The sequence below is a fragment of the Fistularia commersonii genome, chromosome 1 (assembly GCF_037954325.1).
Source record: "Fistularia commersonii isolate RoL2024-O1a breed Wild chromosome 1, RoL_Fcom_v1.0, whole genome shotgun sequence".
Taxonomy (NCBI): domain Eukaryota; kingdom Metazoa; phylum Chordata; class Actinopteri; order Syngnathiformes; family Fistulariidae; genus Fistularia; species Fistularia commersonii.
Genome location: NC_141284.1, coordinates 10,197,166 through 10,224,834, shown reverse-complemented (window position 1 = coordinate 10,224,834; position 27,669 = coordinate 10,197,166). Strand labels below are relative to the sequence as shown.

The 27,669-nt window shown below is 41.0% G+C and overlaps 1 protein-coding gene across 1 annotated transcript; it reads right to left on the bottom strand.

Moving 5' to 3' along the window:
- On the bottom strand, nucleotides 1-27,542 carry trappc12 (trafficking protein particle complex subunit 12). Its single transcript, XM_086147106.1, has 12 exons — nucleotides 27,496-27,542; nucleotides 25,797-27,078; nucleotides 24,414-24,530; nucleotides 12,419-12,532; nucleotides 11,771-11,909; nucleotides 8,737-8,849; nucleotides 8,448-8,520; nucleotides 7,243-7,316; nucleotides 5,373-5,471; nucleotides 4,480-4,583; nucleotides 3,812-3,899; nucleotides 1-3,250 (listed from the first exon to the last, which is right to left on the bottom strand). The coding sequence occupies exons 2-12, from the start codon at nucleotides 27,075-27,077 to the stop codon at nucleotides 3,008-3,010; spliced, it is 2,445 nt and encodes an 814-aa protein (XP_086003232.1). The 5' UTR covers nucleotide 27,078; nucleotides 27,496-27,542; the 3' UTR covers nucleotides 1-3,007.
- Between the last annotated feature and the right edge of the window lie 127 nt (nucleotides 27,543-27,669).

Genomic DNA, 27,669 nt, shown 5'->3' with positions numbered 1-27,669 from the left:
AGTTTCCATTTGCGGACCTTTATTGCAAATCAGACATGTTTTGATGTTGGCTGCTGTATTCTTAACCGATACTGTTCTTTGATCAGTTAGAATTGTTTTTTAGTTTCTAATTAATGTACTCTCAGCCTGGTGTTATACACCTGAGGCAATAGAGATCCACTAAGTTTTAAAAGGAGTTACTTGAAACAATACACAAGAGGAACCTAAGCAAAGTTTCTGTTGTAGTTGACTAGTACTCCAAAATTATCTTAAAGGACATCTGTTGAGGCTTATAAGTCACTGTAGTTCAGTGATGCCTCTGCCAACATACATACATTATTTGCCTGCATTTTCCTTTATTCTACTGCATTGCAGTCCAATTCAGTTAGACAAGCTCTTCAAAATAGAAATGCTTCATGATAATAATTATCTTTGCTGCTGTTACTGAGATCTTAAGAAATTATCAGGTCTACTGGAACAATTTAAATTTGTGGGAAAAGTATTATCTAACATATGTGATGAGTTTCAGCTCTTAAAGACTGGGATTAACACATTATCCTTTTAGATGATTCATTCAAATTGCCATGCATATCTTTCAGGGGGTTATGGAATTTTCTGTAAATTGGTGGCATTTTTTATTTTAGTCATCTATTTGGCTTGTTTGGTTGTGTGCTTTATGTTGTAGGAATGCAATTCAAGATGCACACAAAATAATATTACACAAGCTGTCAAAGTGTAACACAGGACTGTCTTAGAAAATTTGAATATTGCAATAAAGTTCTTTATTTTCTGTAATGCAATTAAAAAAACGAAACCGTCATACATTCTGGATTTATTACAAATCAACTGAAATATTGCAAGCCTTTTCTTTTTTTTAAAAGAAATGCCGATTAAGGCTTACAGCTTAAGAAAACTCAAAAATCCTATCTCAAAATATTAGAATATCATGAAAAAGTATACTAGTAGGCTATTCAACTAATCACTTGAATCGTCTAATTAACTCGAAACACCTGCAAGTGTTTCCTAAGCCTTGAATATTACCAATCACAAGTATGGGGAAGACTGCTGATCTGACTGCTGTCCACAGGACCATCATTGACACCCTCCATCGAGATGTTAAGACACAAAAAGAAATATTTCAAAGAGCAGGCTGTTCACAGAGCGCAGTTTCAAAGCACATTCACAGATAGTCTGTTGGAAGGGGGAAATGTGGCAGGAAACACCGCACAACCAAGAGAGATGACCGCAGCCTTAACAGCATTGTGAAGAGCCGCTTCCAGAATTTGGGGGAGCTTCAGAGACAGTGGATTGAAGCTGGAGTCCAGGTATCAAAAGCTACAGTTCAGACGTGTCTGGGAAATGGGCTACAATAGCCATATTCCCATGGTCAAGCCACTTCTGAACTCAAGACAACGGAAGAAGCGACGAATCCACGAGAATCCCCGTTGCTTGAAATCCAGTGTGAAGTTCTCAGTCAGCGATGGTTTGGGGAGCCATGTCAGCTACTGGTGTTGGTCCACTACGTTTCATCAAATCCAGAGCAAACACAGCTGTGTACCAAAAGATTTTAGAGCACTACATGCTTCATCTGTTAAAAAGCTCTATGGAGATAATAATTTCATTTTCAGCATGATCTGGCACCTGCCCACGGTGCCAAAACCACCAGTAGCTGGTGCACTGACCATGGAATTACTGTCCTTGATTGGCCTGCCAATTTCCCTGACCTGAACCCCATGGAGAATTTTTGGGATATTGTGAAGAAGAAGCTGAAAGACACCAGACCCAACAATGCAAATGACCTAAAGGCCGCGATTGAAGCATCCTGGGCATCCATAACACCTCAGCAATGCTACAGGCTGATTGCCTCCATGCCACGCTGCATTGATGCAGTAATCCGTATAAAAGGATTCCCAACCAAGTACTGAGTGCATTAATGGACATTTCAAATGATTTTTGTTTTGCTGTTAATTTTTTTTTTACTTGGTCTGAGGAAATATTCTAATATTTTGAGATAGGATTTTAGAGTTTTCTTAAGATATAAGCCATAATCAGCAATATAAAAATAATAAAAGGCTTGCAATATTTCAGTTTTGTAGTGAATCCCAACTGTATGACATTTTTGTTTTTTAATTGCATTACAGAAAATAAAGAACTTTATCACAATATTCTAACTTTCTGAGACAGTCTTGTATACTGTAAAAATATCTCTAGTCACCTTTACTTATTTGTGGTAAAGGCTTTCTTCTTAATTTATAAACAACACAATTCTCCCCAAAAGGAATAAAAAAATGAAAACTTGAAGCAAACTCCTCTCCTGAGCATCTATGTTGTCAAAAAACAAATGTTTTTTGCTTTACTAGACTTGTCAGTCATAGAATCCTGACTGTAGTTTATAAGATTTCAGTATGAGATGCCCAGACTACAAAATGTTTTACAAAAGGGGTGTCGGTAGGCAAATTTTGGACAAAGCTTACCATTTTCCCTTCTTTCTATCCCTCATTCTTCGATAACCTAATTACAAGTTAGTTTTAGCAAACCAGATATGAAAGCAGTGCTGATACTGGCTCTTAAGTATCAATTTCCTTGGAGAGAGACTGAAATCATTTATTCCTCAAATGTAAAAGCATTTCTTTGATTGCAGGAGTGAAATTAGCCCAATTTTATACAAATGTTTCACTATTCACCTCTACCACCATGAGTTGGACAATGTTTAATACTGTTTACTACTTCTGTGAGACAAGATTGCAACTTGGTGGGTGAACATGAATAAAACATACATGAATTCAGTGCAGGATAAGCGTCGGAAGATAGATAGGTTCAGTGTATGTATTTAAAAAAAACAAACAATGGAAGTTGAAATTAAAATATGCTTATGGGAAATGAATCCAGCCACTAAACATCAACTTTTCTGTAATAAAACTGTTACTAATTCTTCACTTTGGGGGTGAAGCCCCCTGCCACAATTCAGGAGTTTGCGAGTGAATTTACGGGTATAAGAGTGGGCCTTTCCAAGTCTTGTTCTCTTGCCTCAAACCAGTTTGAGGCACTGAGTATTGAAGCTGTCACCCTCCCGGCAGGCCACAGCCTCCAATAATGCCTGTTTCTTCTGGGTGCTGCGTGAAGACTCCAGCTCATACATAGTGGTCAGGTTAAAGAGGACACTCTCATGGAGGTATAATGTGGGGTCCTGATGCACCAGACCTTCCAGCTGGCCCAGGGAATCCTTCAGTCGGCCCAGGTAGAGCAGGCATACTGCGGCGTTGTTGTTGGCCTGAGGCAGTTGGGGTAGAAGGGTATGGGATACCTTAACCACATTACTCTTAACTAACGACAATTATGATGAGAACAACACAAAAATTGTTTTTCAAAAGGTAAATTTTCAGACTTTTTGGACATACAATTGTGCTCTTATGGCACAATTAATTCAAGACTTTGTCTAAGTGTGGTCATTAGTTGTGTGTGTGTGTGTGTGTAGGACAATCTTTCACCACTTGTTTAGTAAAATTTACTTTTAGATGTAAAGCAATGGTTTGTTCACACCTGTCGATGTTGGTTTTTGAACAGTGAACAGAGGCTGGACATAATTTTCCTCCTATCCCCATATTTTTATGCTACAGAGATAACAGTTAATACAGTGCATAGACCTGTTCCTGAAATGTCTTATCTGACATTCAGATAATCTCCAATATTACTGAAATATGGTTCAACATTTTTTAAAACATAAGGATTCTAATTAAAGGCTAGAAACACAAGAGATGATTTTACATCACTTAAGCATTTTACAGCTTATGGGTTGTAAAAACAGGTATGTTTATTAAATAATAATACTTACCACAGGGTTTTTCGGATCAATTTTTAAAACTTCAGTGAAGGATATGTGTGCGTCAGCATAATTGTTCTGACTGAGGTAGACAAATGCCCTGGAGAATAAATATTAAATAGATTACATACTGTTAACCAGGTGATCCAATTGTTAAAAGTACTCCTCCTTAAGTCTTGTCATAGCAACCGGACTGTTTAGTTTCTTGGAACTATCTCACCTCTCATCAGAAGGACAAATTACTAGTGAAAATATGACCAGATAAAGCACATTTATTAATTTGCCTATTTTGTTTTTGGGCACATTGTCTCCCAAATTGTTTAGTTGCCAGTTTAGATTTAAGTTGAAAATCCATTTCTTAACATCAAAAGTTAAACACTTCTCATGTGGAAAAAAAAATACAATTACAAAAACCTGCAAATAACAAGAACACATAAACTGTCTCAGATTTGTTACAACAGCAACCAGTGTGAACTGAGCTGTGACTTTTACTCTAAAACCGCTTTGGCCACTGCAATAAGTGTGACATCCTGTGGTAATTTGCTATCGTAGCAACTTATAAATGAGGCTACAAAAGTATTGTTATGAGATAGAAAATTATTCTCAGAGACATTATATATACAGTACCACATGTACATATCCTGCTCAGAGGTGCTCACGGCATCCTCACTTACACATACCTGTTCATCAGCACACATGGGGTGTGATTGGGTTGTTTCCCATTCATTTGGTAGTCTTTCTCCACATCCTGGAAATACCTCTCTGCTGTTTTAATGTCTCCAATCTGGTAGCCAAAAAACAAAAAACAGCACATCACTGTGCTTATCAAGGTGTTCTCATTATTTATTACATACTTTTCTCAAAAATCCAGAGAATTTATATCTAGCACATGGCATCAACTGCATGCCTCACTTGGCTCTTGGCAGCCATTCTATGATCAGCACGATATATTAGTAACACAAATACAGCTGTAGACAAAAAACACTGTACATTGGAATTTTAGTTCATATAGCAAAAATTTTTAAACCTCTTAATTGTGACATACAGAGAGATGGCAATATGGTCTTAGTGCAGAGCATGCCAGCAGTCAGCCGTCATTGCGCAACGTACATCGAGGCGCATCAGTCCATGGCCTCATGGCTTCTCAGTATTTGAACAGTAAATGTGATAATCTAGCCATTTTGAATAACGATCTAAAACTGGTAAAATTAGATGAAAAATACCTTCATGGTGCAAATAACTGATAAATAGAACCATTTCATTATTTTTACATTTTACATTTTTTTCTTTCCAAAATTGACAAGTGAGGCACGGCCTCTCCTGCCTCCCTTGACTGCACGTCACTGTCTTTACATTAGTCTTCTTTAATTCTTGCTTATTTTTTGTCCTATACAGTATAAGCACTTTTGTGATTAAGCCTAAGTTCCACAACTGTTTCGAAAGCAAACAGCAGCTGTCACGGATTGTGTCAATAACTGAAGATCATTTTCCGTTAATTGCGTGCCTATTTCACAAAAACAGCTCATTAATATGTCATACTTTCAAAACACTAATTGTATGCATATGGATGGACCTGCAAGAAGATGCGTCCGATGCCACTGAGAAGCTGCACCCTCTGCTTTGGTTCATACTCGATAATGGAGTGATAGGTCTCCACGGCCAGAACATAATCCTGGAGGGTTTGATAAATAAAAGACAAAAGTAAAAACAAAAGAGAATGAGAGAAAGATGAATGAGTAGACAAGTCAAGGGAAAACCAGGCAAAGAAGAGCAAGGTTAAGCCATGAGGAAGGAAGGATGCAAGCAGAAAGAGATAGAGTGAGACAGACAGAACAAAGAGAGGAGCATACAATATGATTGCCCTGGCTCAGGTCTCATACAGGGCTCTATACAGAAGTAAATGCCATTAAGAGGTTATGAAATCTTTACTTTGGATTTTGAAACCATTCAGACTATGTATTATGTTCTGGAAAAAGTGAGTAGTCCAAATCTAGAGCCAGGTTGTAGCTGTCAGTCAGCTCTACCTTAATGATAATTAAACTTAATGCCGGTTGTTCATCATCAGTGCAGTTCATTAGTTGCATTGTACTTTGTGTGATCCCTAGTGTGTTTTCATCCAAAAATGAGAATAGTTCTCAGAAGGCACATATGGTATGCTCACAGCAAAAAATAAATTACTGAGACTTTATATAACTTGAAGAAAATATACAATATGTATACATTTCCTTAAAGGTTTAATTTAATAATAAATATACACACTTATAGAATATTGTTATTTGTATAACAATATCTTATATTTGTAGTTATATTTATACGACATAATAATAGCTTTTTAGATCTATTCAAGGATATAAATATACTGTGCGGTTTTCTTTACCAATTTGTAACTTTTATTTTTCTTATTTTCATTGTTTCTTTTAAGTCAGGATTCTGTGTATATGTACAGTTGTGTTCAAAATAATAGCACTGTTGTTAAAAATGTGGGTAAATCTCAAAATCTATCTAATATTTTTATTTCCATTCACTGGGAATAATGAACATTATATTTCAAATGAAAGCATCAAGAAAAAGTAGCAATATTTCAATTAATTTACAGAAAATGAAGTAAAAGTGGTTGTGGGCTATTCAAAAAAAAATAGCAGTGTCTGAATTTTTCATAACAAACTCAAATGTTTCCTCAATGAACTGAAACAACATTAAGATTTAGCATTCCTGTGATTCACAAAACTAATATTTAGTTGCTTAACCACTGTTTTTGAGAACTGCTTCACATCTGTGTTGCATGGAGTCAACTAACTTCTGACACCTGGAAACAGGTATTCCATCCCAGGATGATTTGACAACCTTTCACAATTCCTCAGCATTTCTTGGTTTTGCCTCATAAACTGCATTTTTGATGTCACACCACAAGTTTTCTATTGGATTAAGGTCCGGGGATTGGGCTGGCCACTCCATAACCTTGATTTTGTATTGCCAGTGAATGGAAATAAAAATATTAGAAGGATTTTGACCTTTATCCACATTTTTAACTACACTGCTATGATTTTGAACACAACTGTATATGCCTATACAGTGTCCTTTTGTGTTGAGTAAAGTGGCTTGAATAAAATGTGTTATTATTATTATTATTTCTGATAGCTAATTCAGTTTATCAAAGCACTGAACTGATCTTGTCCATGTATCAATTACCGCTAGGTGGTACTGTAGTTCCCCCTGATCTAAACCCAATCCGCACCCATTTCTGACCCCTCCCTGTTGCTTTCTCTTGTTCCTCTCTATCTCTCAATGACCGAGAATCCCATTAGTGGTCAGTCTCGGCGGATCTACTGGGTGAATCCTCAACCGGTCTGGTACAAGTGATCTTAAGTCTCATGCAAAAACACTTCCCACCCGCAGACTCAAGACACTCATAAAAGGACACATGCATTTAAGTTCACACATACCTTCATCAGTAGCAGACAATTAGCCATGGAGTACATGACTCGGCTGAGACGAGACCTCCAAAGCTTGAGTGACTCTAAAATATTGAGAATAATAAGAATAAGGTTTTTCCTTTTTTTAGGGTGACAATACTTTCATCTCAAATTGTATTTTAGTGGGGTTGCCACAATGACACATTTCCCTTTGTCCCTTCTGTAATGCATCACCCAACCCTTTCTACAGCTCACACTCTTGCGCGCAGGCAGACAGGCAGAGACACACAGCCACAATATATTTTAAGACAAGGTGTTGTGGAAGACACTGACAGAGAACCATCTGAGGGAAAGAGGAAAATGGAGGGTCCTGCAAAGAGGTAGTGTGCAGGCCTATTGATATTCATCACAATGCACCTGTGAGTCTGTGCTTGCAAGTGTGTTGGTGTATTCTAGAATAGAGCTAATCACTCAGTAGATGTCTGATGTGTGAAGGCAAGGCCTTTACTGTTAGCTGTCAGTGTGGGCAGAAAGGAAGGACAGAGGGAGGAGCTAGTGCAATAGATTCAGATGGGGAGGAACTGGAAAAGTCCTCATACATGTGAATATGTATGACACATTTTTAATGTTTTATCCAGAAAATTTGAGCTCAGTGTCACCAAGTTGTGTGTTATTTATCATCTAAAGCTGGCCGTAAAAAGACTTATCTTCAGACGAGTCCCACTTCTAAAAAAGATGAATACTATAAGACCCTCAAACAGAAGATGATGAGAAACCAGAATTCAATTTTAAAGCTATGGAGAGCAAATTTGAAAGACAGGAGTCCAAATTCTTCAAGTAGCATGAATATGTTGTTGACAAATGAAACAGAATAACTGATCAAGATACCAGCTTATTTACACAACCTGCTTGTGTGGGAGAGTGTCCTCGATAGGATTTAACTACAGTGATCTATCTGGAGTGAGGGGCTGGAGAGACCATTTATAATTCAATGCAGGTCACCAAGAAGTGAGGCGCTGAACATTTTTCAAGCACTGCATTGGTATGTGCAGCTGAGAGGGCATGTGTATGTGGCTAAGGTGCTGCAGTCCAGCACCAGCTGTGCCTCTGCTCAATGCTTGTGTTTACTACCCATGACCTCACCTCCCACGGCGTGATGCAGTCTGGGATTGGGGCCAGGTCTGCAGCCAAAAGTCTTTGTGTATGTCTGTGTGCATGCACGCACACACATTTACCTTGCTTGCTCTCCTGAGTCAGGGTGATCATTCTGCCATCCTCAGCCAAGCCTCTTTCCAAGTTCTCAAGAATCTGTCAAGGATACAGAGGTTGGACTTTAAACTTTAGAGGGTAACTTTATTTCACAGCCAGAACTGAAGCCTTTTCATGTCTGTGTATTAAAATTATTTATTTAACAACAGTGTTGTACAGACACTTTTTTGTGGGCTGATTTTTTTTTTTTTTTGCAAATACATTAGAACATGCATATCGTTATATTCAGGTGTGTTCTTATGTGCTTCTACTTACAGTAAGGCAGACAGTTTTGAGATTATGCAGGCGGTCCAGAGCTTCTTGGGGCTTTGCTAGGTATTGCGGAAGCTCGGCATGCAGCAACCGCATGGAGAATGGTACCATGGAGCCTGGTGATGTTAGTTTTTGGCAGTGGTTGTGAGAGCAGTGGGGTGGGAATGGAAAGAAGAGGTTGGATCAAGGACATAACAGGAGACATTATAAAACAGCCAGGAAGTCAGAGTGTGAAGAGGATATAAAGCCATCCTTCCCCATACACTGCACACTGTCCTGGAGGCAGGAACCTACGGATGGCTTTGAGGTATGTATAGCTGCTTATTAAACCCTCTCATCTCTCTTCCTGTATTTGCTGCACAGTTCCATCACTCATCTCTCTGCTCCATCGGTCTCTCTCTGCCTCTATATAATTCATAGACACGCTCACTTGCTCTCTCACTAACTCATGTATCCACCCACCCATGGCTCGCCCATCTTTTGTTCAGTTATTTTGCTTCTGCTCACCAAATTCTACTCATCTACACTGCAGAGCAGGAGACATGTATTTTTCATCCACCTCAGTATCCGAATTACTGCACTAAATATTTTGTAATTGTGTATCTCTTTATTCTATTTTCCCCTTGGGATTTCAGCAAGTTTTGCCACATTAACACATTTAATCTATCTTGCTGTTTTAAGAGACATAATGAAGAAAGTGAATGAAATAAGTGGATGCTGAAAAATATATGCAACCATAATAATAAGTAATCCTCTCATATAATAGTCCAAATTTGCTTAACAGAACACAAGGTGTATACGACCTTGCTTAACACAAGGTCGTATACATGTAACAGATTGACAAACAGCTCAACATGGATCTACATAAAGATTTATCTTGCAGTTGTACAGTTAATTTTGTCAAATGGTCGACGTATCACATTGGAACTGAATATCTACAAAAGATCTGCCATTCTTGAAGGAGAAGAACAACTTAAAGAATGGCAGATTAAAAAACTTGCCGCAGGTGCTGTTTGGGCAAGGCAAAAATATTCAACATAAAAAATGAATATGCTGGAACGCAAGTATTGTATATCAGCCACTGATTATACTTAGCACTTTTGGGATCATTTTGAAATTATTGATACATTGGTATACAGGTGCATGGTCCACTTCTTTGCTTCTAAGGGGAATGCCCACTTTTCTTGGTACTTAGGCTTAGTACTTTGGGTGCTAACTACAAATCATAGAATTTACTTGAGTCCCAACATCTCAAATATTTCAAACAGTAATACAAAGACTTTTTTACATTTAGAATTATGACCAAACAGGACACATATCGTGTAATATTGAGCATTAGAAAGTCATATGGTGCTCTCTTTTGACGGCTACAGTGGGGCAAAAAAGTATTTAATCAGCCACCAATTGTGCAAGTTCTCCCACTTAAAAAGATGATAGAGGTCTCTAATTTTCATCATGGGTACACTTCAACTATGAGAGACAGAATGGGTAAAAAAAGGCCAGAAAATCACAGTGTCAGAGTTTTAAAGAATTCACATGCAAATTATGGTGGAAAATAAGTATTTGGTCACCTCCAAACAAGCAAGGTGTCTGGCTCTCACAGAACTGTAACTTCTTTTTTAAGAGGCTCCTTAGTCCGCCACATGTTACCTATATACCCTGGCTATCAGTATAAAAGACACTTGTCCACAACAGTCACACTCCAAACTCCACTATGGCCAAGACCAAAGAGCTGTCAAAGGACACCAGAAACAAAATTGTAGACCTGACTAGGCTGGGAAATTTAATCTGCAATAGGTAAGGAGCTTGGTGTGAAGAAATCAACTGTGGGAACAATTATTAGAAAATGGAAGACATACATAATAATATCCCTCCATCTGAGGCTCCATGTAGATCTCATCCCGTGGGGTCAAAATTGTTAACAAGAACAGAGAGCAAAAATGACCTGCAGAGAGCTAGGACCAAAGTAACAAAGGCTTCCATCAGCAACACACTATGCCGCCAGGGACTCCAATCCTGCTGTGCCACATGTGTCCCCTTGCTTAAGCCAGTACATGTCCAGGCCCTTCTGAAGTTTGCTAGAGAGCATTTGGATGATCCAGAAGAAGATTGGGAGGATACCCAATGATTAGATGAAAACAAAACGTGGCTGGGTCTTTCAGCATGACAATGATCCTAAACACATCGCCCAGGCAACAAGGGAGTGGCTTTGTAAGAAGGATTTTAAAGTCCTGGAGTGGCCTAGCCAGTCTCCAGATCTCAACCCCATAGAAAATCTTTGGAGGGAGTTGAAAGTCTTTGTTGCCCAGCAACAGCCCCAAAACATCACTGCTCTAGAGGAGATCTGCATGGAGGAATGAGCCAAAATACCAGCAACAGTGTGTGTCTATGCATAGCTATCTCTGGTGCTGCCTTCGCTGTGGCAGCCCAAGGGGCAAAGTATATTCAAATAATGGGAATACATTAGAGAGCTATTGATAAGGTGTAAAGGAGAAAAAACATTTTGAAGACAAGTAGAGTTCATAGTGCTTCTCAACAATACTCTGATATCAAGATTGAGGGGGAAACGTTGTATTGGAACAGTTTAAGTATACTTCAGGATCCTCAATAAAATGGTTAAAATGCAGGGTCCTTTCAGGGGCATAATCAAAAGCCATGATAAGGGTTTAAGAGTACCTTTTCAGCACAATCCTGTACACGATTCTGTCTCCCCCTAACCCACGAATGCATGCACGCATGCGATGTACCACCTAATAAAAGAGTTCTACCTGACTTAATAATTTTAGCACACAACAGCAAGTTCACATGTATACTTTTCAAGATAACTCATAAAAAGTATTCAATCTTTGACATTAATAAAAATCCAAAAAAAAAACTGGGGATATGGGGGGGGGAAACCATACAATCAAGAATACTACTTTGTTATAAAACATCTTAGAAGAGCAAAACAGATATTCGGGTACAAAAAAGTCAAAATGACTAATCCAACAGGATTGTGGATGGTAATGATTTACAAAAGCTGAGTGCATGTACATACCTCTTCTCCCAGGGTAAACAGTTGGGTAGTACTCATAGAACAGGTCTGGTTTATCCAGATTGTCAAATGGCACCAACTCAAGCTCAGCATTTGCAAAAAGGTTCAGTTTGGTGAGCAGAGACAGACGCACAAACCAAAGCTGTAGAGACACACAACACCAACCTCGGTTTGTAGCATGTTTTAAAAGAATGCTCAAAAGATAAATCTAAATGTTTCTTATTTACAGAGATAGATAATGCAAATATTCAATTTCCTCTGTTCACTGTAGTATTCAATGTCTCTCAAATGATACTCCTGGTTTAGTAATTAGTTGTTGCTAATATAATTCCCACTGTGAAAATCAAAGTGATTTTCCTTAACACATTCATTACATACTTTGGGAATCAATCTATCCCACTGCTTGGAAGGTGATTTCACAATTGTCATCTTATTTGTTTCCACATCAACTTCATTATTTTTCATCAGACAGACTCCTTTCATATATTTCTTTTAATAGTAGAGATGACAAAAATCAAGTCCAAAGCAGCACAAATGAGTTAGAAAACGTAGGGCATGTTGGGATAACAAATTCATAGAGACAAAGTTAATGATAAATAAACAAAAAGTTATTTCATGCCCAATATTTTTATTCAAATTTAATGATCCTACCTGCAATGAGTCAGTGGTGTGGGATGTTGGCTGGCCAGCCTTTCCGTATCCTTGGCCATGAGCTGTTAGTAGCAGGCCTGTAAGATCCACAGCAGCCCGCCAGTTCTTAGTGCTCTACAAAGTGAACAGATGTAACAAACTTAAGATGAATTCCAAATGAACTCAAATGATCTAGGGCTAACACTGTATACAGGAATATTGAATGTATCAAAGGCTCTTTGAGCCAGTCCCAAGCCCGGATGAATGTAGAGGGTTGCGTCAGGACGGGGATCCAGTGTAAAACTTTTGCAAAAACCAACCATGAAATCAAACCTAATAATCTCATACCGGATCGGTTGAGGCCCAGGTTAACAACAACCGCCATTGGTGCTGATGACAGTGCCAATAGTAACTGGGGTACTGTAGGTCAAAGAAGATGAGGAAGAAGGTGTGTTTGGAAGCAGAGAGAGAAGAGGAGAGGTAAGAGTCTGGGAATGAGAGTAGGGACTTTGAATATTGGGAAAATTGGTTAACATGATGCAGAGAAGGAAGGTGGATATACTGTGTGTCCAGGAGACCAGGTGGAAAAGTAGTAAGGCTAGAAGCTTTGGAGCAGGCTTTAAGTTGTACTATCATGGTACTGACAGGAAGAGAAATGGAATAAGAGTTATCTTGAAGGAGTTTGTTGGGAATGTTCTGGAGGTAAAAAGAATTTAGATAGACTTATGAGTCTGAAACTGGAAATTGAAGGTGTGATGGTCAATGTTGTTGGTGGCTATGCCCCACAGGTGGGATGTGAGTTTGAGGAGAAGGAGAAGTTCTGGAATGAGTTAGATGAAGTGATGCAGAATATTCACAGAGATGAGACAGTGGTTATTGGTGGAGATTTCAATGGGATTGTTGGTGAAAGCAATAGAGGGGATGAAGAAGTGATGGGATGGGCAGATTTGGCATAACAGGATAGGAACGCAGACGAACAGGGGGTGGTGGATTTTGCAAAAAGGATAGAAATTGCTGTATCAAATACTTTTTTCCAATAAAGATAGGAACAGAGGGTAACTTATACACACGGAGGTAGGAGCACGCAGGTAGACTACATCTTGTATAGACAAGGTAACCTGAAGGAGATCAGTGACTGCAAAGTAGTTGGAGGTGAGAGTGTAGCCATACAGCATAGGATGGTGGTTTGTAGGATGACTCTGGTGGAAGATCAAGGAAGATCACGATGACAAAGGCAGAGCAGAGGACAAAGTGGTGGAAGCTGAAAAGGGAGGAGTGTCGTATGGTTTTCAGGCAGGAGTTGAGAAAGGCTCTGGGTGGTCAGGGAGAGCTTCCAGAGTATTGGACAACTACAGCTAATGCAATCAGGGAGACAGGTAGGAGAGTACTTGGTATGTCATCTGGAAGGAAAGTAGACAAGGAGACATAGTGGTGGAATAAGGAGGTGCAGGAGTATATACAGAGAAAGCGGTTAGCAAAGAAAAAGTGGGATACTGAGAGGACTGAAGAGAACAGACAGGAGTACAGGGAGATACAATGTAAGGTAAAGGTAGAGGTAGCAAAGGCAAATCAAATGGGCGTACAATGACCTGTATGCTTGGTTAGACAGTAAGGAGGAAGAGAATGATCTATACAGGTTGGCGAAACGGAGAGATAAAGATGGAAAGGATGTACAGCAGGTCCGGGTGACTAAGGATAGAGGGAAATGTATTGACAAATGCTAGGATTTCAGGTACTTGGGGGTCAGCAGTCCAGAGCAATGGAGAGTGTGGAAAAGAGGTGAAGAGATGGGTTCAAGCAGGTTGGTATGGGTGGCAAAAAGTGCCAGGGGTACTATGCGATAGAAGACTAGAATGCCAGAATGAAAAAAAGAGGTGTACAAGACAGTGGTGCTGTTGTATGGCCTAGAAACATAGGCCGTACTAAGACAGGAGGAAGAGCTAGAGGTTGCAGATATGAAGATGCTAAGGTTCTCTTTTGGAGTGACCAGGATGGACAGGATCAGGAATGAGTCTATCAGAGGAACAGCACATGTTAGATGTTTTGGAGAGAAGGTCAGAGGGGCCAGACTGAGATGGTTCAGTCATGCACAGAGGGGGGATAGTGAATATATTGGTAGATGGATGCTGGAATTGGAGCTGTCAGGCAGGAGGTCTCATGGAAGACCAAAGAGAAGATTTATGGACGTAGTCAGAGAAGATATGAAGATAGTTAGTGTGAGAGAGGAGGATACAGAGAATAGGGTTGGATGGAGAAGGTTGATTCACTGTGGTGACCCCTGAAGGGAAAAGCCGAAAGAAAAAGAAGAATAAGACATTAGACAGCTACCTTTTGGGCACCGCTGAGAGTTGCAGCAAGTCTGAGTATCTCCATGTCTATGTTCGTCTCTGTATTGTTTTATTTGCATCTTCTAAATTTGTAGGAGTAAATTTGTACAAGAAGTTTATTCTGTCCATGGATATAGAGAAGTCTTTGCAAAGTTCTGGTAGCAGCAAACTTGTATTCACAAGGAATTAGCTCATTGCCCTTTGCATGTTTGCTGGCATGGTACACGCAAACATCCCTTCGGAGGTGTTTCGCTACCGGGGCTGTAGATTTGGAGTTGCTGTGAGAGCTAGACGATGGCAGAAGAAGGTGAGACACAAGCCCTCCGTTCCAGCAATTGTGATGGGAAACGTGAATTTACTGGCAAACAGGACAGATGAACTGGCTGCCCTGGTAAGGAATTAAAAGCTGTACAGGGAATCAAACCCGATTTGCCTGACGGAAATGTCAGCTGGTAATGTCCCCACTGCTAATGTTGACTTACTGGTTTCAATGCAGTTAGACCCGACAGAGCCAATAAAGTTATCGGAAAAAGAAGTGAGATTGACTGGTGATATACATACACAACACATGGTGCCATCTTGGACATGCAACTGTGAAGGACACCATCTGCAGTAAAGATTTGGAGTTACATATGGTGAGTCTGCAACCTTACTACATGCCGAGAGAGTCTCCACGGCATTGTTCGGTATGTTTACATTCCCCATGAGCCCTTACTTACAATACCTGTGATGTCATTCACACAATTGCTGCAAGGCTACAAACACAACAATATAGATGCCAATTTTTCCACAAGTGATTTCACTCATGTTACACTTGATTCCACCCTCGCAAACTTTCACCAATTTGTGGACTGCGCAACAAGGAAAAATAGGACAGTAGATCTCTACTATGCAAACATAAAGGATGGATAAAGTGCTTCCTCCACTGGGTAACTCCAATCACAACCTCATTCACTTTCAGAAATTGTACAAGCCAAGAGTACAAAAACTTCCAGTCACCACATGCACCTTCAAAGAATTGACATCAGAGGCAGAGGAGACAATGAGAAATTGCTTCTAGTCCACTGAATATAGCCTATTACAGAACAGTGAGAATTTGGGAGGACACACCATGCACAACTGACTATGTCAATGTCAGTATGGACATTGCAGTACCCACTGTGGGGGAAAAACAGATTATCCTTGTTGTGAAACATGTATTTTGCCTGTTTTTTGCTGTGTTGTATGACAAACATGTTCTCTGCCTGTCTTATCGTCCATCCTGTTTGAAGTAAATCGATGATGTGTGTTATTGACATGACATACTGGTGTATTGAAGAAGGAATTATTAACTAGCTGACAAACGTGTACATCATCTTAGTCTCTTTGTTTCTCTATAAAAGCTATAACATTAATTGGTACCCAGCCTGTAAGGAAACTGCACCCTATTCGGCTGAATAGAGAAGCTTGAGCTCTGATTCTGGTTGCAAATGACTACCGATCACTGCTGATAGTAGTTGACGGTTGCTGACTATTGCTGGTTGTTCATTGAAATTTGAGGGGTTGTTTCCACAATCAATTCCAATAAACTCAGAAGACTTATTCTTGTCTTGTATCCTTACCCTTGAGACGTCTACCTCTACACCCACTAAGACTATGCGCTGCTACCCTTATAACACGCCTTGGGTAAACAGTGATGTCAAAAAACTCCTTTACAAGAAGAAGAAAGCTTTAAATGAGGGCAATATGTCAGCGCTGAGGAGTATGCAGGGGGAACTAAAAAGAAACCTGAGGGAGGGCGAGGAGGAAGCTGTAGAAGAAACTCACAACAACATGAAGGGGGTATGGCAGGGAGTTAGAAACATCCCAGGGTGTAGAGGAAAGGGAGGCAAGGCTAATGGCGACATGTCCACGGCCAACGGCCTGAACTACTACTACAATCGGTTCAGCAACTCTGGTAATGGGGCGGCCATTAATACTCCCATACTCCCATTATCACCTCCAGACCACCTGCCTCTGTCAACGACCCTGACTACACAACCTGTGTCACCCCCCCCCCCCCACCCCACCTCTGCTTACGGACCCCAATGACCACCCACCCTCACACTCCCTCACACTCCTCACACACCATGTTTTTTTTTCTCCAGTGCTTTCAACACCATCCAGCCACTCCTATTGAGACAAAGTGCTGCGGATGGGAATTGACACTGGCCTAGTGACCTGGATCACAGACTACCTCACTGAGCGGTCCCAATGTGTTAGACTGGGGGGCCTTACTTCAAAGGTTGTGGCCAGCAACACAGGTGCACCACAGGGAACTGTGCTCTCCCCAGTACTGTTTACCCTGTACACCACCGATTTCAGTTATAACTCAGAGACGTGCCACATGCAGAAGTCCTCGGACGACACTGCAATTGTGGGGTGTAACAAGGATGGACGGGGGGTGGCGTGGGGGGTACATGTGCCTTGTTGAAGACTTCGTTGGGTGGTGCCAAACACCACCAAAACAAGTAAATGATGGTGGACTTCAGGAGAACTACACTCCCGCTGTTGCCTGTAACTGGATGGGGAGAATGTGAGGATAGTCTGCACCTACAGGTACCTGGGTGTACATCTAGACAATAAGCAGGACTAGTCTGCTAATTCTGGCATTCTACAAGAAAGGGTAGAGCAGGCTCTACTTCCTCAGAAGGCTGAGGTCCTTCAATGTCAGCAGCAAACTTGTGTTGGTGTTCTACTAGTGTGTTATGGCCAGTGTGCTCTTCTATGCTGTGGTATGCTGGGGTGGTAGCACTAGGAAGAGACACACTGGGCATCTGGACAGACTGGTGAGGAAGGCAGGTCTGTGGTGGGCATGGAGCTCGAGACTCTTACTACAACAGTTGAGAGGAGGACCCTGAGCAGGCTGCACTCTATACTGGACAATGACCGCAAGCCCCTGCACACCATCTTCACCAATCAGATGAGTTTATTCAGCTACAGACTCAGGTCCCTTTCCTACAGGACACACAGGCTGCAGAGGTCTTTTGTTCCCAAAATCCAGAGGTCTTTTGTCCCCCCCCCCTTTCTGCACAGTCATATGCTATCACTGGTGGAGACACTTATAGTATCCTGGAAACTACTGCACTAAAAGACTCTTCCATAACACTGGACAGTCTTATTAGGACACTTTATTCTACTTAAATTACTGCAAAACACCAAATCAAGACACTATTCTTACCTCGTTGGATTATTATTATTACTATTTCTTTCTTCCTGCTAAGTGACTGTATATATGTATGTGATATGTTTGATCTGTGCAATGTGTATTATGTGTATGCTGTTAGACACCCTAATTTCCTTTAGGATCAATAAACTATCTCTACTTCTACTCTACATCTATTTGCTTTCCACTTTATCACTGTGCATGCAAATGTTTTGCATTTGATTTTCTAATTAGTATAGTTGACTATAATGTTTATGCACAATGAGCCATCCTCATTGGCATCAACTAAAGATGCTAACATAAACATATAAATTATATGCAATGTGTGTTCTACACAGATTTGGATGGGGCAACTATATAACATAAATTTGAAGATACATTTGTGAACTATAAATGATATTGTCAAATTCCAACTTATAACAGATGGTCCAATTAGTCCCAGGCTTACCAAGTTCTATAGATGAAGTCATTGCTCTACTTCACACAGCTCCAAACACCACCTTAGGCTTATGAAGCAGTGATCATGGGCTAGGTGACTTTAAAGTCAGACAAGTCCTAGAGCTTCTTAATCTGACATGGAGTCAAATATAATACAATGATATACAGACAAGTCCAAAATTATTCATACCCCTGGCAAATGATGACTTCAGGATATTTCTATTCAATCAACATCTTTTTAATACTGAAATTGACAGAGGCTTCCCCCAAAAGATAAGACAATGTGCAAGAGGCAAATTAAACATTGAGGGTGACCTGGACCACATGAACCCAATGAGATCTGACATTGTCTTTGAGACCACCACAATTATATAAGGCATCATGACTAAAATGTCTGTCCCATAGGAGGGGGCTATACAAGCTACTTGTGAGAGGAAAAAAGACACACAGCCTTTAAGGGAAGACAGCTCTTTAAGACTAGGCAGTACAAGTGGGAAAAGTGTTTTTTACTCTGGTTCTGCAGAAACGACAACATCTGGGGTAAACATGTATTCTATAGCCCACTGCAGGGGAGTGTCAGGAGGGTGTCACTGCTGCTGTTCCACCACTCTGAAATCCAGGATTAAGAGTGGGTCCTGGCCAATAACTCCACAGCAGGCCAAACAGCCCTACGGGAGGTGTTTCAAGCAGAAAAGCCCACAGAAAAGCCAACTGTGCTAACGACTTTCAGAAAGGAAAGATATCCTATCCTTTTTTCTATCCATTCATTTATGTAATATAAACAGTAGTTTGGTCTTATTCATTTGGAAAAAATATCATAATTGGATGGCAATCAAATCATCTGACTGCATGTTGATAGCGATAGAAAGGCAGATGGTGGCATGTCAATTTGTCATTGACAATGACATTATTATATCATAAGGAGAGCCACCAAATGGGAATAGTCCTGATGAAGACAACAAAAGAAACTATGCTCCTTAATATTAGGAATCAGCATTTGCTGGTGCCACACTAGTTAATAAGGGGAAATCATAAAACTCAACTTGGGATCCTGGGTACATCTCTGAGTGCAATGATCTGTCTTACTGCAGTATTATTAAAAAGGACACTGCATCAGTAAGAGGTAAATGGTCTCAAGCTGATGCTGTTATTTTCTCTGCAAACAAAAAGCAATAATGATAAAAACATTTTCCTTAAAGAATAATAAGTATGAAATGCAAAATCAGCTACATCTGGGCTAATGCACAAAATGAGGCAGGATTTATACTCCCATTTACTGGCAACTGATCACGCCTTGTATATTCACTACCGCATTTTCATGACCGTAAGGCGCACCGCACTAAAAGGCGCAGTCTCAGTTGTGTGTCATTACTGTATTTAACACACACATAAGGCGCACCTGATAATAGGGCGCAGGTTTAATATACAATCCACGCTCACACTTCCCCCTTTAACATTCTAATGGTGTCCTCTACTACGTCCGCCTTACAACAACAACACACAGACACAAGCATACAAGTTTGCGAATTTAAAAATAGAGTGGGAGCTAAACTGAGTTTGATATTCCGTTAAGAGTCATTGTGTCAAATTGAGTATCAAAAAAGTACAGAAAAAAGCAGAGGATGTTACATCAGAGGCTTAACAGGTATCCTTCTACAGAAGTAGTTAAAAAAAAAGATGTGATGAACTGCTGCAATCACTGACATGTCTTAGCCATCAAAGTTGCATCATCTTATGACTCAGGCACCAACTCTTTAACACTGTTAAATTCATATTCAAACCACTTTGGAATTTATGATACACTAATACCCATACTCATTATCTATTCATCACAATAAATGAGATTCATAATTGTCTATATTTAGTTCATAAAGCATGAAAATATAATTTTGTTTCATCTACAGATTCTCACACAAAGAATAATGTATGTCTGTGTTACAGAGGTTTTGGTCAACATCCAAATCATAATCACACATGCAAACACATACCATCTCTTTCTTCCTTCTCTTGTCACTTCTTGACATCTCTGCTGCAGGCCCAAGTTACAATTTTGGCTCATAGTCCTTCTCCATTGCCTCTGGTTCCAAGAACTTATTTACACTAATAGGCAGAGACTTCTGTGCTCGTCACAGATTGTCCATTGAACACCATGTTCAGAAATAAAGATGTCCATATGAGCACTTGGCACCAACGCACCTTAGGCCGCAGTTCTTTGATCACCCTTGTGTTCGTGTCATTGGACTTGCGGGAGAATGTCCTGGACACTCGGGTGAAGAGAGGGGCACAGCTTTCAACTGATCACCACCTAGTGGTTAGCTGGCTCCGATGGGAGGATGCTGGTCAGACCTGGCAGACCCAAACATAACGTGAGGGTCTGCTGGGAACCGGCAGGCCAAACGACATGCAGCTTTGATGGTCGCCGAGGCAAAAACTCGAGTGTGGGAGGAGTTCAGGGAGACCATGGAGGACTGCTTCCAGTGGGCTTCGAAGAGCATCTGGTCCACCATCTGGCGGCTCGGGAAGGGGAAGCAGTGCTCCATCAACATTGTGTACAGTGGCAGTGGTGCGCTGACCTCAACTCAAAACATTGTAGATCGGTGGAGGGGATACCTCCGAGACCTCCTCAATCCCGTCAAACCCCCTTCCCATGAGGAAACAGAGCAGGGGGACTCTGGAGGATATATCTTTTTCTGGGGCTGAAGTTGCTGAAGTAGTCAAAAGGCTCTTCCGTAGCAGGGCCCCAAGGGTGGTTGAAGCCCACCCTGGGTTCCTCAAGGCTCTGGATGGTTATAGGGCTGTCCTGGCTGACACGCCTCTGCAGCATTGAGTGGACGCATGGGACAGTGCCACAAGTGCCACCAGTGGCACAGCGGGATAGTGATCCCCCTTTTTAAAAAAGGAGAGTGGAGGGTATGCTCCAACTACGGGGGAATCACACTCCTCAGCCTCCCTGGTAAGGTCTATTCAGCAGTGCTGAAGGGGAGGGTCTGCTGGGTCGTTGAATCCAGGAGCAGCAGTGGGGTACTGAACCCCGTTATATGGGCTGTTCAGTCCCTGTATGACTGGTGATGGAGCTTGGTCCGCATTGCTGGTTGTAAGTCGGACTTGTTTCCGGTGAGAGTTGGACTACGCCAGGGCTTCTGTTCATAACTTTTATGGATAGAATTTCAAGGTGCAGCCAGGGCATTTGGTTTGGTGGCCACATGATCGAGTCTCTGCTTTTCGCAGATGATGTGGTTCTGTTGGCTTCATCAGGCCATGATCTCCAGCTCTCATAAGAGAGCTTAACAGCTGAATTTGAAGCAGCTGTGATGTGGATCAGCACCTCCAATTCTGGGACCATGGCGGTCAACCTGAAACAGATGGAGTACCCACGCCGGATTGGGGGAGGGGTTCTGCCCCTAGTGGAGGAGTTCAAGTACCTCAGGGTCTTGTTCACGAGTGAGGGAAGGATAGAGCGGGAGATTGACAGGTGGATCGGTGCAGCGTCTGCAGCGATGTGGACTCCCTACTGGTCTGTCTTGGTGAAGCAGGAGCTGAGCCAGAGGGCAAAGCTCTTAATTTACCAGTTGATCTACATTCCTACCCTCACCTATGGTCATGACCTGTGGGTAGTGACCGAAAGAACAAGATCATGGAGACAAGCACCCAAAATGAGTCTTCTATGCAGGGTGGCCGTACTCTCCCTTAGTGATAGGGTGAGAAGTTTGCCCGTCCTGGAGGAGCTCAGACTAGAGTCGCTGCTCCTCCGCATAGAAGAGTCAAATGAGGAGGCTTTGGCATCTGTTCAGGATGCCTCCCGGACACCTCCCGTGGGAGGAACTGTATCTGGGAGGAGCCCATGAGAAGACCCAGGACACGCTGGAGAGACTATGTCTCTAGGCTGGCCTGGGAACGCCTTGGGATCCCCCCAGAAAAGCTGGACCATGTGGCTAGGGAGAGGGAAGTCTGGGCCTCTCTGCTCCGGCTGCTGCCGGAGCTGCTGCAACCCGATAAGTGACATAAGACAGAAGTGAATTTGGATAAGTGATAGATGAATAGATGGATGATGTTATTAAGCTCTATGGCATAGAGAGGCTAACAGGAAGCAGACTATACTTAGGAGAGCTTATCTGTTCATGAGGGTGAAACTGTCCTATCTCTCTCTGTTTCTGTAATTCTTTTTGAAGCGAGTGTGGCACAGTTCTGCTTAAATGTAAAGTGTCATGAGACAGCTCTGGTGCAATTGGCACAATATAAAGAAAATTTGACTTGAGTTAAACAAGGAGAAACACTCCCATCCCCCACCACCCACATGCACACCCACACACACACCAACCCCTTTCCAATGTTGTTGGGACATTGTGTAAAACGTAGATAAAAACAGAATACTATGATTTGCAAATCAAGCTGGGACAGGGGCATCTTTTCCACTGTATTACATCACCTTACTTTTGACAACACTCAGTAAGTGTTTTGGAACAGAGGACATGAATTGTTTAAACTTTGTAAGTGGAATTCTTTCCCATTCTTGCTTTATGTACAACTTCAGTGTTCAACAGTCCAGGGTCTATATGTGCTTCATAATGCGCCACAGATTTTCAATAGGACACAAGTCAGGACTGCAGGCAGGCCAGTCTCTTTTACCATCAAGCCAAGCTGTTGTAATGCCTGCACAATGTGGCTTGGCATTGTCTTGCTGAAATAAGAAGGGACATCACTGAAAAAAGACACCGCTTGGATGGCAGCATTTGTTCTTCAAAACCTATCTGTATCTTTCAGCAATAATGGTGCCTTCACAGATGAGCAAGTTCCCAATGACATGGGGATTAACACACCCCAATACCATCATAAAACTGGGTTTTGAACAGTCCTTTTCTTCTTTAGCCCAGAGGACATGATGTCCATTATTTCCCAAAACAATTAGAAATGTAGACTCATCAGACCACAGCATATTTATACACTTTGCATCAGTCCATTTCAGATGAGCTCTGGCGCAGTGAACCCGACGGCATTTCAGGGTGTTGTTGATGTATGGCTTTCACTTTGCATGGTACAGTTTTAACTTGCATTTGTAGATGCCAAACTGTACAACCTGTACTAACTGACAATGCTGTCTGAAGTGTTCCTGAGCCCATGTGGAAATTTCCTTTACACAAAGATGCCATTTTTCAATGGACAACCGTCTGAGGGATTGAGGGTCGAGAGATTTTTCTAATTTCTCGGAATCTTTGACGACATTATGGGCCGTAGATGATGAGATCCCTAAATTCCTTACAATTGCACGTTGAAAAATGTCTTCCTGAAACTGTTGGGCCACTTGCTCACGCAGTTTTTCCACTAAGTAGTGAACCTCACTCCATCATTGCCTGTGCACAACGGAGCAATCCAGGGGTGTTCCTTTTATACCCGGTTACAACACTTATCTGTTTCCAATTCACCTGTGGGATATTCCAAACAGTTTTTTTTAATCATTCAACTGCCCCAATGTTTTGTTGCCTTTGTCCCAGCTTGGAATGTCATGCAGCCATCAAATTCAAAATGACTGAATATTTGCAAAAAAACAGTAACTTTTATCAGTTTGAACATTAAATATATTGTCTTTGGAGTGTATTCAACTGACAATAGGTTGAAATTTATTTGAAAATCATGGTATTCTATTTTTATTTTCTCTTTACGCAACATCCTAACTTCATTGGAATTGGATTGGAGTTTATACAACACATGCAAGTCTAGAGCTAGGGTACAAGCCTGAATGCATAAATTGACTCATATTTTGAAATAATACTGCAGGCTTGCCTTGTAAACTATTGAATGCATGGTTTTGGGTATTCATCATTCAACATGAATCATTTGTGTTTACTACAACCCTGCTGAATCCAGGCTATATTTTGTTAAACAGTTATGCAAAAGGCAACACAAAATATACAGCCATTCATTTCAAATATAGAAATACAACCAGCATTCAGCCAAACTTGAATTATCATCTCAATTGTCAAAATTTAAATGAATCAATGAATGTTGTTCTGATAAATGTGAATTATCTTTAAAAATAAACAACAGAAAAAAGGTTGTGTGTGTGTCTTACGATAAGCTGTTTAAGGCCTGAGAAGGACTGTTCCACAGAGGTAGCTGTTAGAACTTGACGCTTAATGGCAGCTTGCTCTCCCAAAAAACGATGCATTAAGTCTTTCACAGCATCACCCTACATCAAAACAAACATCAGTTATAAAATTGCAAAATAATAAAAAAAAACAAAAAGACCACTTTTTGAGAAATTCAAAAATTATGAGTATTCCAGAACAAGTCTATCAATGCACAAGAAGAACTCTCATTCTTTGATTTCCAACATTGGTGACTTCTCTATTATTTCTTTAAGAATGGGACTTGAAACTGTCCTATTGAACCTTGTTATTGTTTGAAACATTTTAAATCTTGTATTCAAATATTGATGTTTTCCATTTCTATTTCTTGTTTTTCAATTTCTGTTAATAAATGTAAAGGAATTTCATTTAATCTGTAAATGTGCTCAAAATATGTAAGCTATCATTTTTTATTATTTTATTTATTAGCTATCATTTAGGTATCATTCCCTTTTTTCCATTCAGAGACAGAAATGTCATCTTGGAAAGGCCTTAGTGGAGCGTTTGTTTTTGGGAATAAAAAGGCAGTCTCAACATAATTAAAGGCTTGCAAAGCTAGAACCAAAATATTTTAAAGTACATTGATTAGTTTTTATCTCACATCTTTAATAAAAAAATGGGTATATTTTGCTTTACTGAAAAGCAGAATATGTGCGTTGAAAGTGATAACTCAAGCCAGAGGTAGCTTTGACTCTTTGTGAAAGGGACAGAATTAAGTGACCAATTCGAACCACATGCCACCATATTAATTTTAGAGCAGAATGTTGTGTATTTATGGCAAATGAAATACCATAAAAGGGCCTGAGGTACAACATTTAAAGGATACCAAGTTGTAATGTTTATATGTTAAATATATAATCCTAATTTTCTGAAATGAAATACTCTCATAGAAAATCCCAAGTGTCTAATATATGATGTTATCTTCCACATTTCAAGTTTTTTCCAAGTTAAAAGAATTTACTTAGGGATATGCCCATTTTGTTATTTTCATATTTTAGTCTTTGACAATGTCACAATCACAATCATAGAAACTTTTTTTCTTGGATCTGCAGTGTGAGGGAATTGAGCTGGTATCTAAATTAAAATTAAAATCAACCAGAAAAACAAAGCTCAGAGCTTACATCAGAAAATGAGGAAAATGCAGACAAATAGTGTTGGGACGCTAACGATAGAAACCATGATTGTGATTACTCATTGGATTATAAAGATTGTCAACAACTTATTAAAAGTGGCACCACAGAAGTTTTAATTACGTCTTTCCTAGAAGTAGTTATTTTTAAAGACAGATGCTGCATAATAGCCTAGTAGCTTCATACCAAATTTCCTACCTGCAGGTTGTCAAACTTTAGGCCAGGCATGGTGATCTTATTGGTCTCATTGTAGGTGGGGCTGTACTGCTGCATTGCAACTGACATCAATATCTTCCTGGTTGCCTCGGATGGCAGCCAGGAGTCATGGCGCCTGTCCACCTCACTCAGGCTGAGTGCCGTTGCAAATGCATCATCGCTGCCTGAGAATACTGCCTGTAGATGGTTGATGGGCTGTGGATGAGTAGTGGCAGTAGTAGTGGTGGGAGGTAATATTGGAAGTAGGGCTGGTGATGGTAGAGGAGGTTGGGATTTGGTAACTGAAGCACCATATACAAAGCTAGGGGTGGGAGCACTTAAGTCCAGAACCCCTCCAGCAGTGGAGAGGGAGGAAGAGGTGCCAGATGTCTTATTCTCAAGTATTGTAGTTAAGGGTGCTGTAGCAGGCCTGGGCAGGATCTCTGCATTAGGATTTGAAACAGAGATAAAGGTGGAGGGTGCCATAAAAGAATCAAAGAAGTCAGATCCTGGGTTTGCCTGTCCGTTATCAGTGAAGAATTTGCTGAGGCTAGGGCTAGGCTGACAAACAAGTGGAGAGGTCAACCTGCTGGGAGTAACTGCCTCATCACTACCTCCACTCCCCATACTAAAGCTTGGGGACTTGATGAGAGTGGGCTCGAAGTCCTCAGGCATCAGGGACTTTAGCTGGTTACCCTGGCTAAATATGGTACACACTGGCACTGTTGCATCCTTAAGATCCCTCTCTTTGCCTTGTGCTGCCTCCTCAAGATTAAAATTAGGTGGGGTGGGGCCATTGTCTTGTGATGTAACACAGACTGGTTCTTGCACATTGCTGTCTGTCTTTGGATTCTGCCCATTAGTCTCAGAAGCTCTTTCCTGCTCATCAACTAAATTCTGTCTTATTTCATGTTGTTCTGAGATGTCATGTGAGATGTCACCACCATTCTCCTCCTCTTCTGCTCCATCCAAAAGTGAGTCAGTAGGGGGCATATCTTCTTCACTGTTATTTGGTGAGTCAGAGAACATCACACTCTCCATCATCTGATCATTGAGCTTGTCCATCAAGCCAGCTGATGGTGTTGCACGGTTGTCCTCCGGAGGTGTGGCAAACTCTCCTAGACGGATGCTTTCTCCCAGTGGCAGGACGTCATCTAAGGTAGGAATCTGGCTAAGAACTTGTTGTGAAGGTTCTGGGCAAAGGGACTCCTTGTTCACCATGGCGTCCTCCATGGCGATGTCGAGGGTGACAGGCCGTTGGACTGGAGCCTCCCCATTATCCATCCTGTTAATGACGTTTATAGGTGTTCACTAGTATACTCTTAGGGTGTAATGTAAGAAATCCAAGAATCCAAAAATGCCACTCAATTGGTACACCTGTGTAGAAGCTTCTCTGTGGCTTCCTGCCACTGTCAGCGAAAGCTCAATAAATCCGATATTTGTCGAGCAGTTAGCGTGTGTGACGTATTCTGTTTACGGCTAAAGTATCTCTAAAGCGAAGAATGAATCCTTCGTTGGAGAAAGACTTGTCCCGTTGTACTATTTTGCTAAAGCTAGCTCAACAGTCTGAATAAGCTAACTAAGCAAGTGGTTACTAGCCACCCTATTTTAATCCGAAATACTTTCACATTGTCGTTAACACGTTCAAACTACTTTAACACAAGTGGAGGAGTACAACCAAAACAAGATTCGATTAAATTACCTCACCGACGGATGCACCTCTACAGTGCTCGCACAACGCCACCCGGAAGCTGGATGTACGGCAAGCCGAGCTGTCAAACTTCACACCGCAGGATTTTGAAATTCTTGACAATGGTGTACGTAATTTTCAAAGCGTAGCCAGAGTCGAGTCAAAGAGCTTAAGTCGTCCAGGCGT

Coding starts and splice junctions, on each gene's coding strand:
- trappc12 (XM_086147106.1), bottom strand. CDS start 27,077: ATGGATAATGGGGAGGCTCCAGTCCAACGGCCTGTCACCCTCGACATC. Junction 4,584..5,372: donor TCGGACGCATCTTCTTGCAG/GTCCATCCATAT, acceptor TTTGGCTACCAG/ATTGGAGACATTAAAACAGC. Junction 3,251..3,811: donor TTGATCCGAAAAACCCTGTG/GTAAGTATTATT, acceptor CAACTGCCTCAG/GCCAACAACAACGCCGCAGT.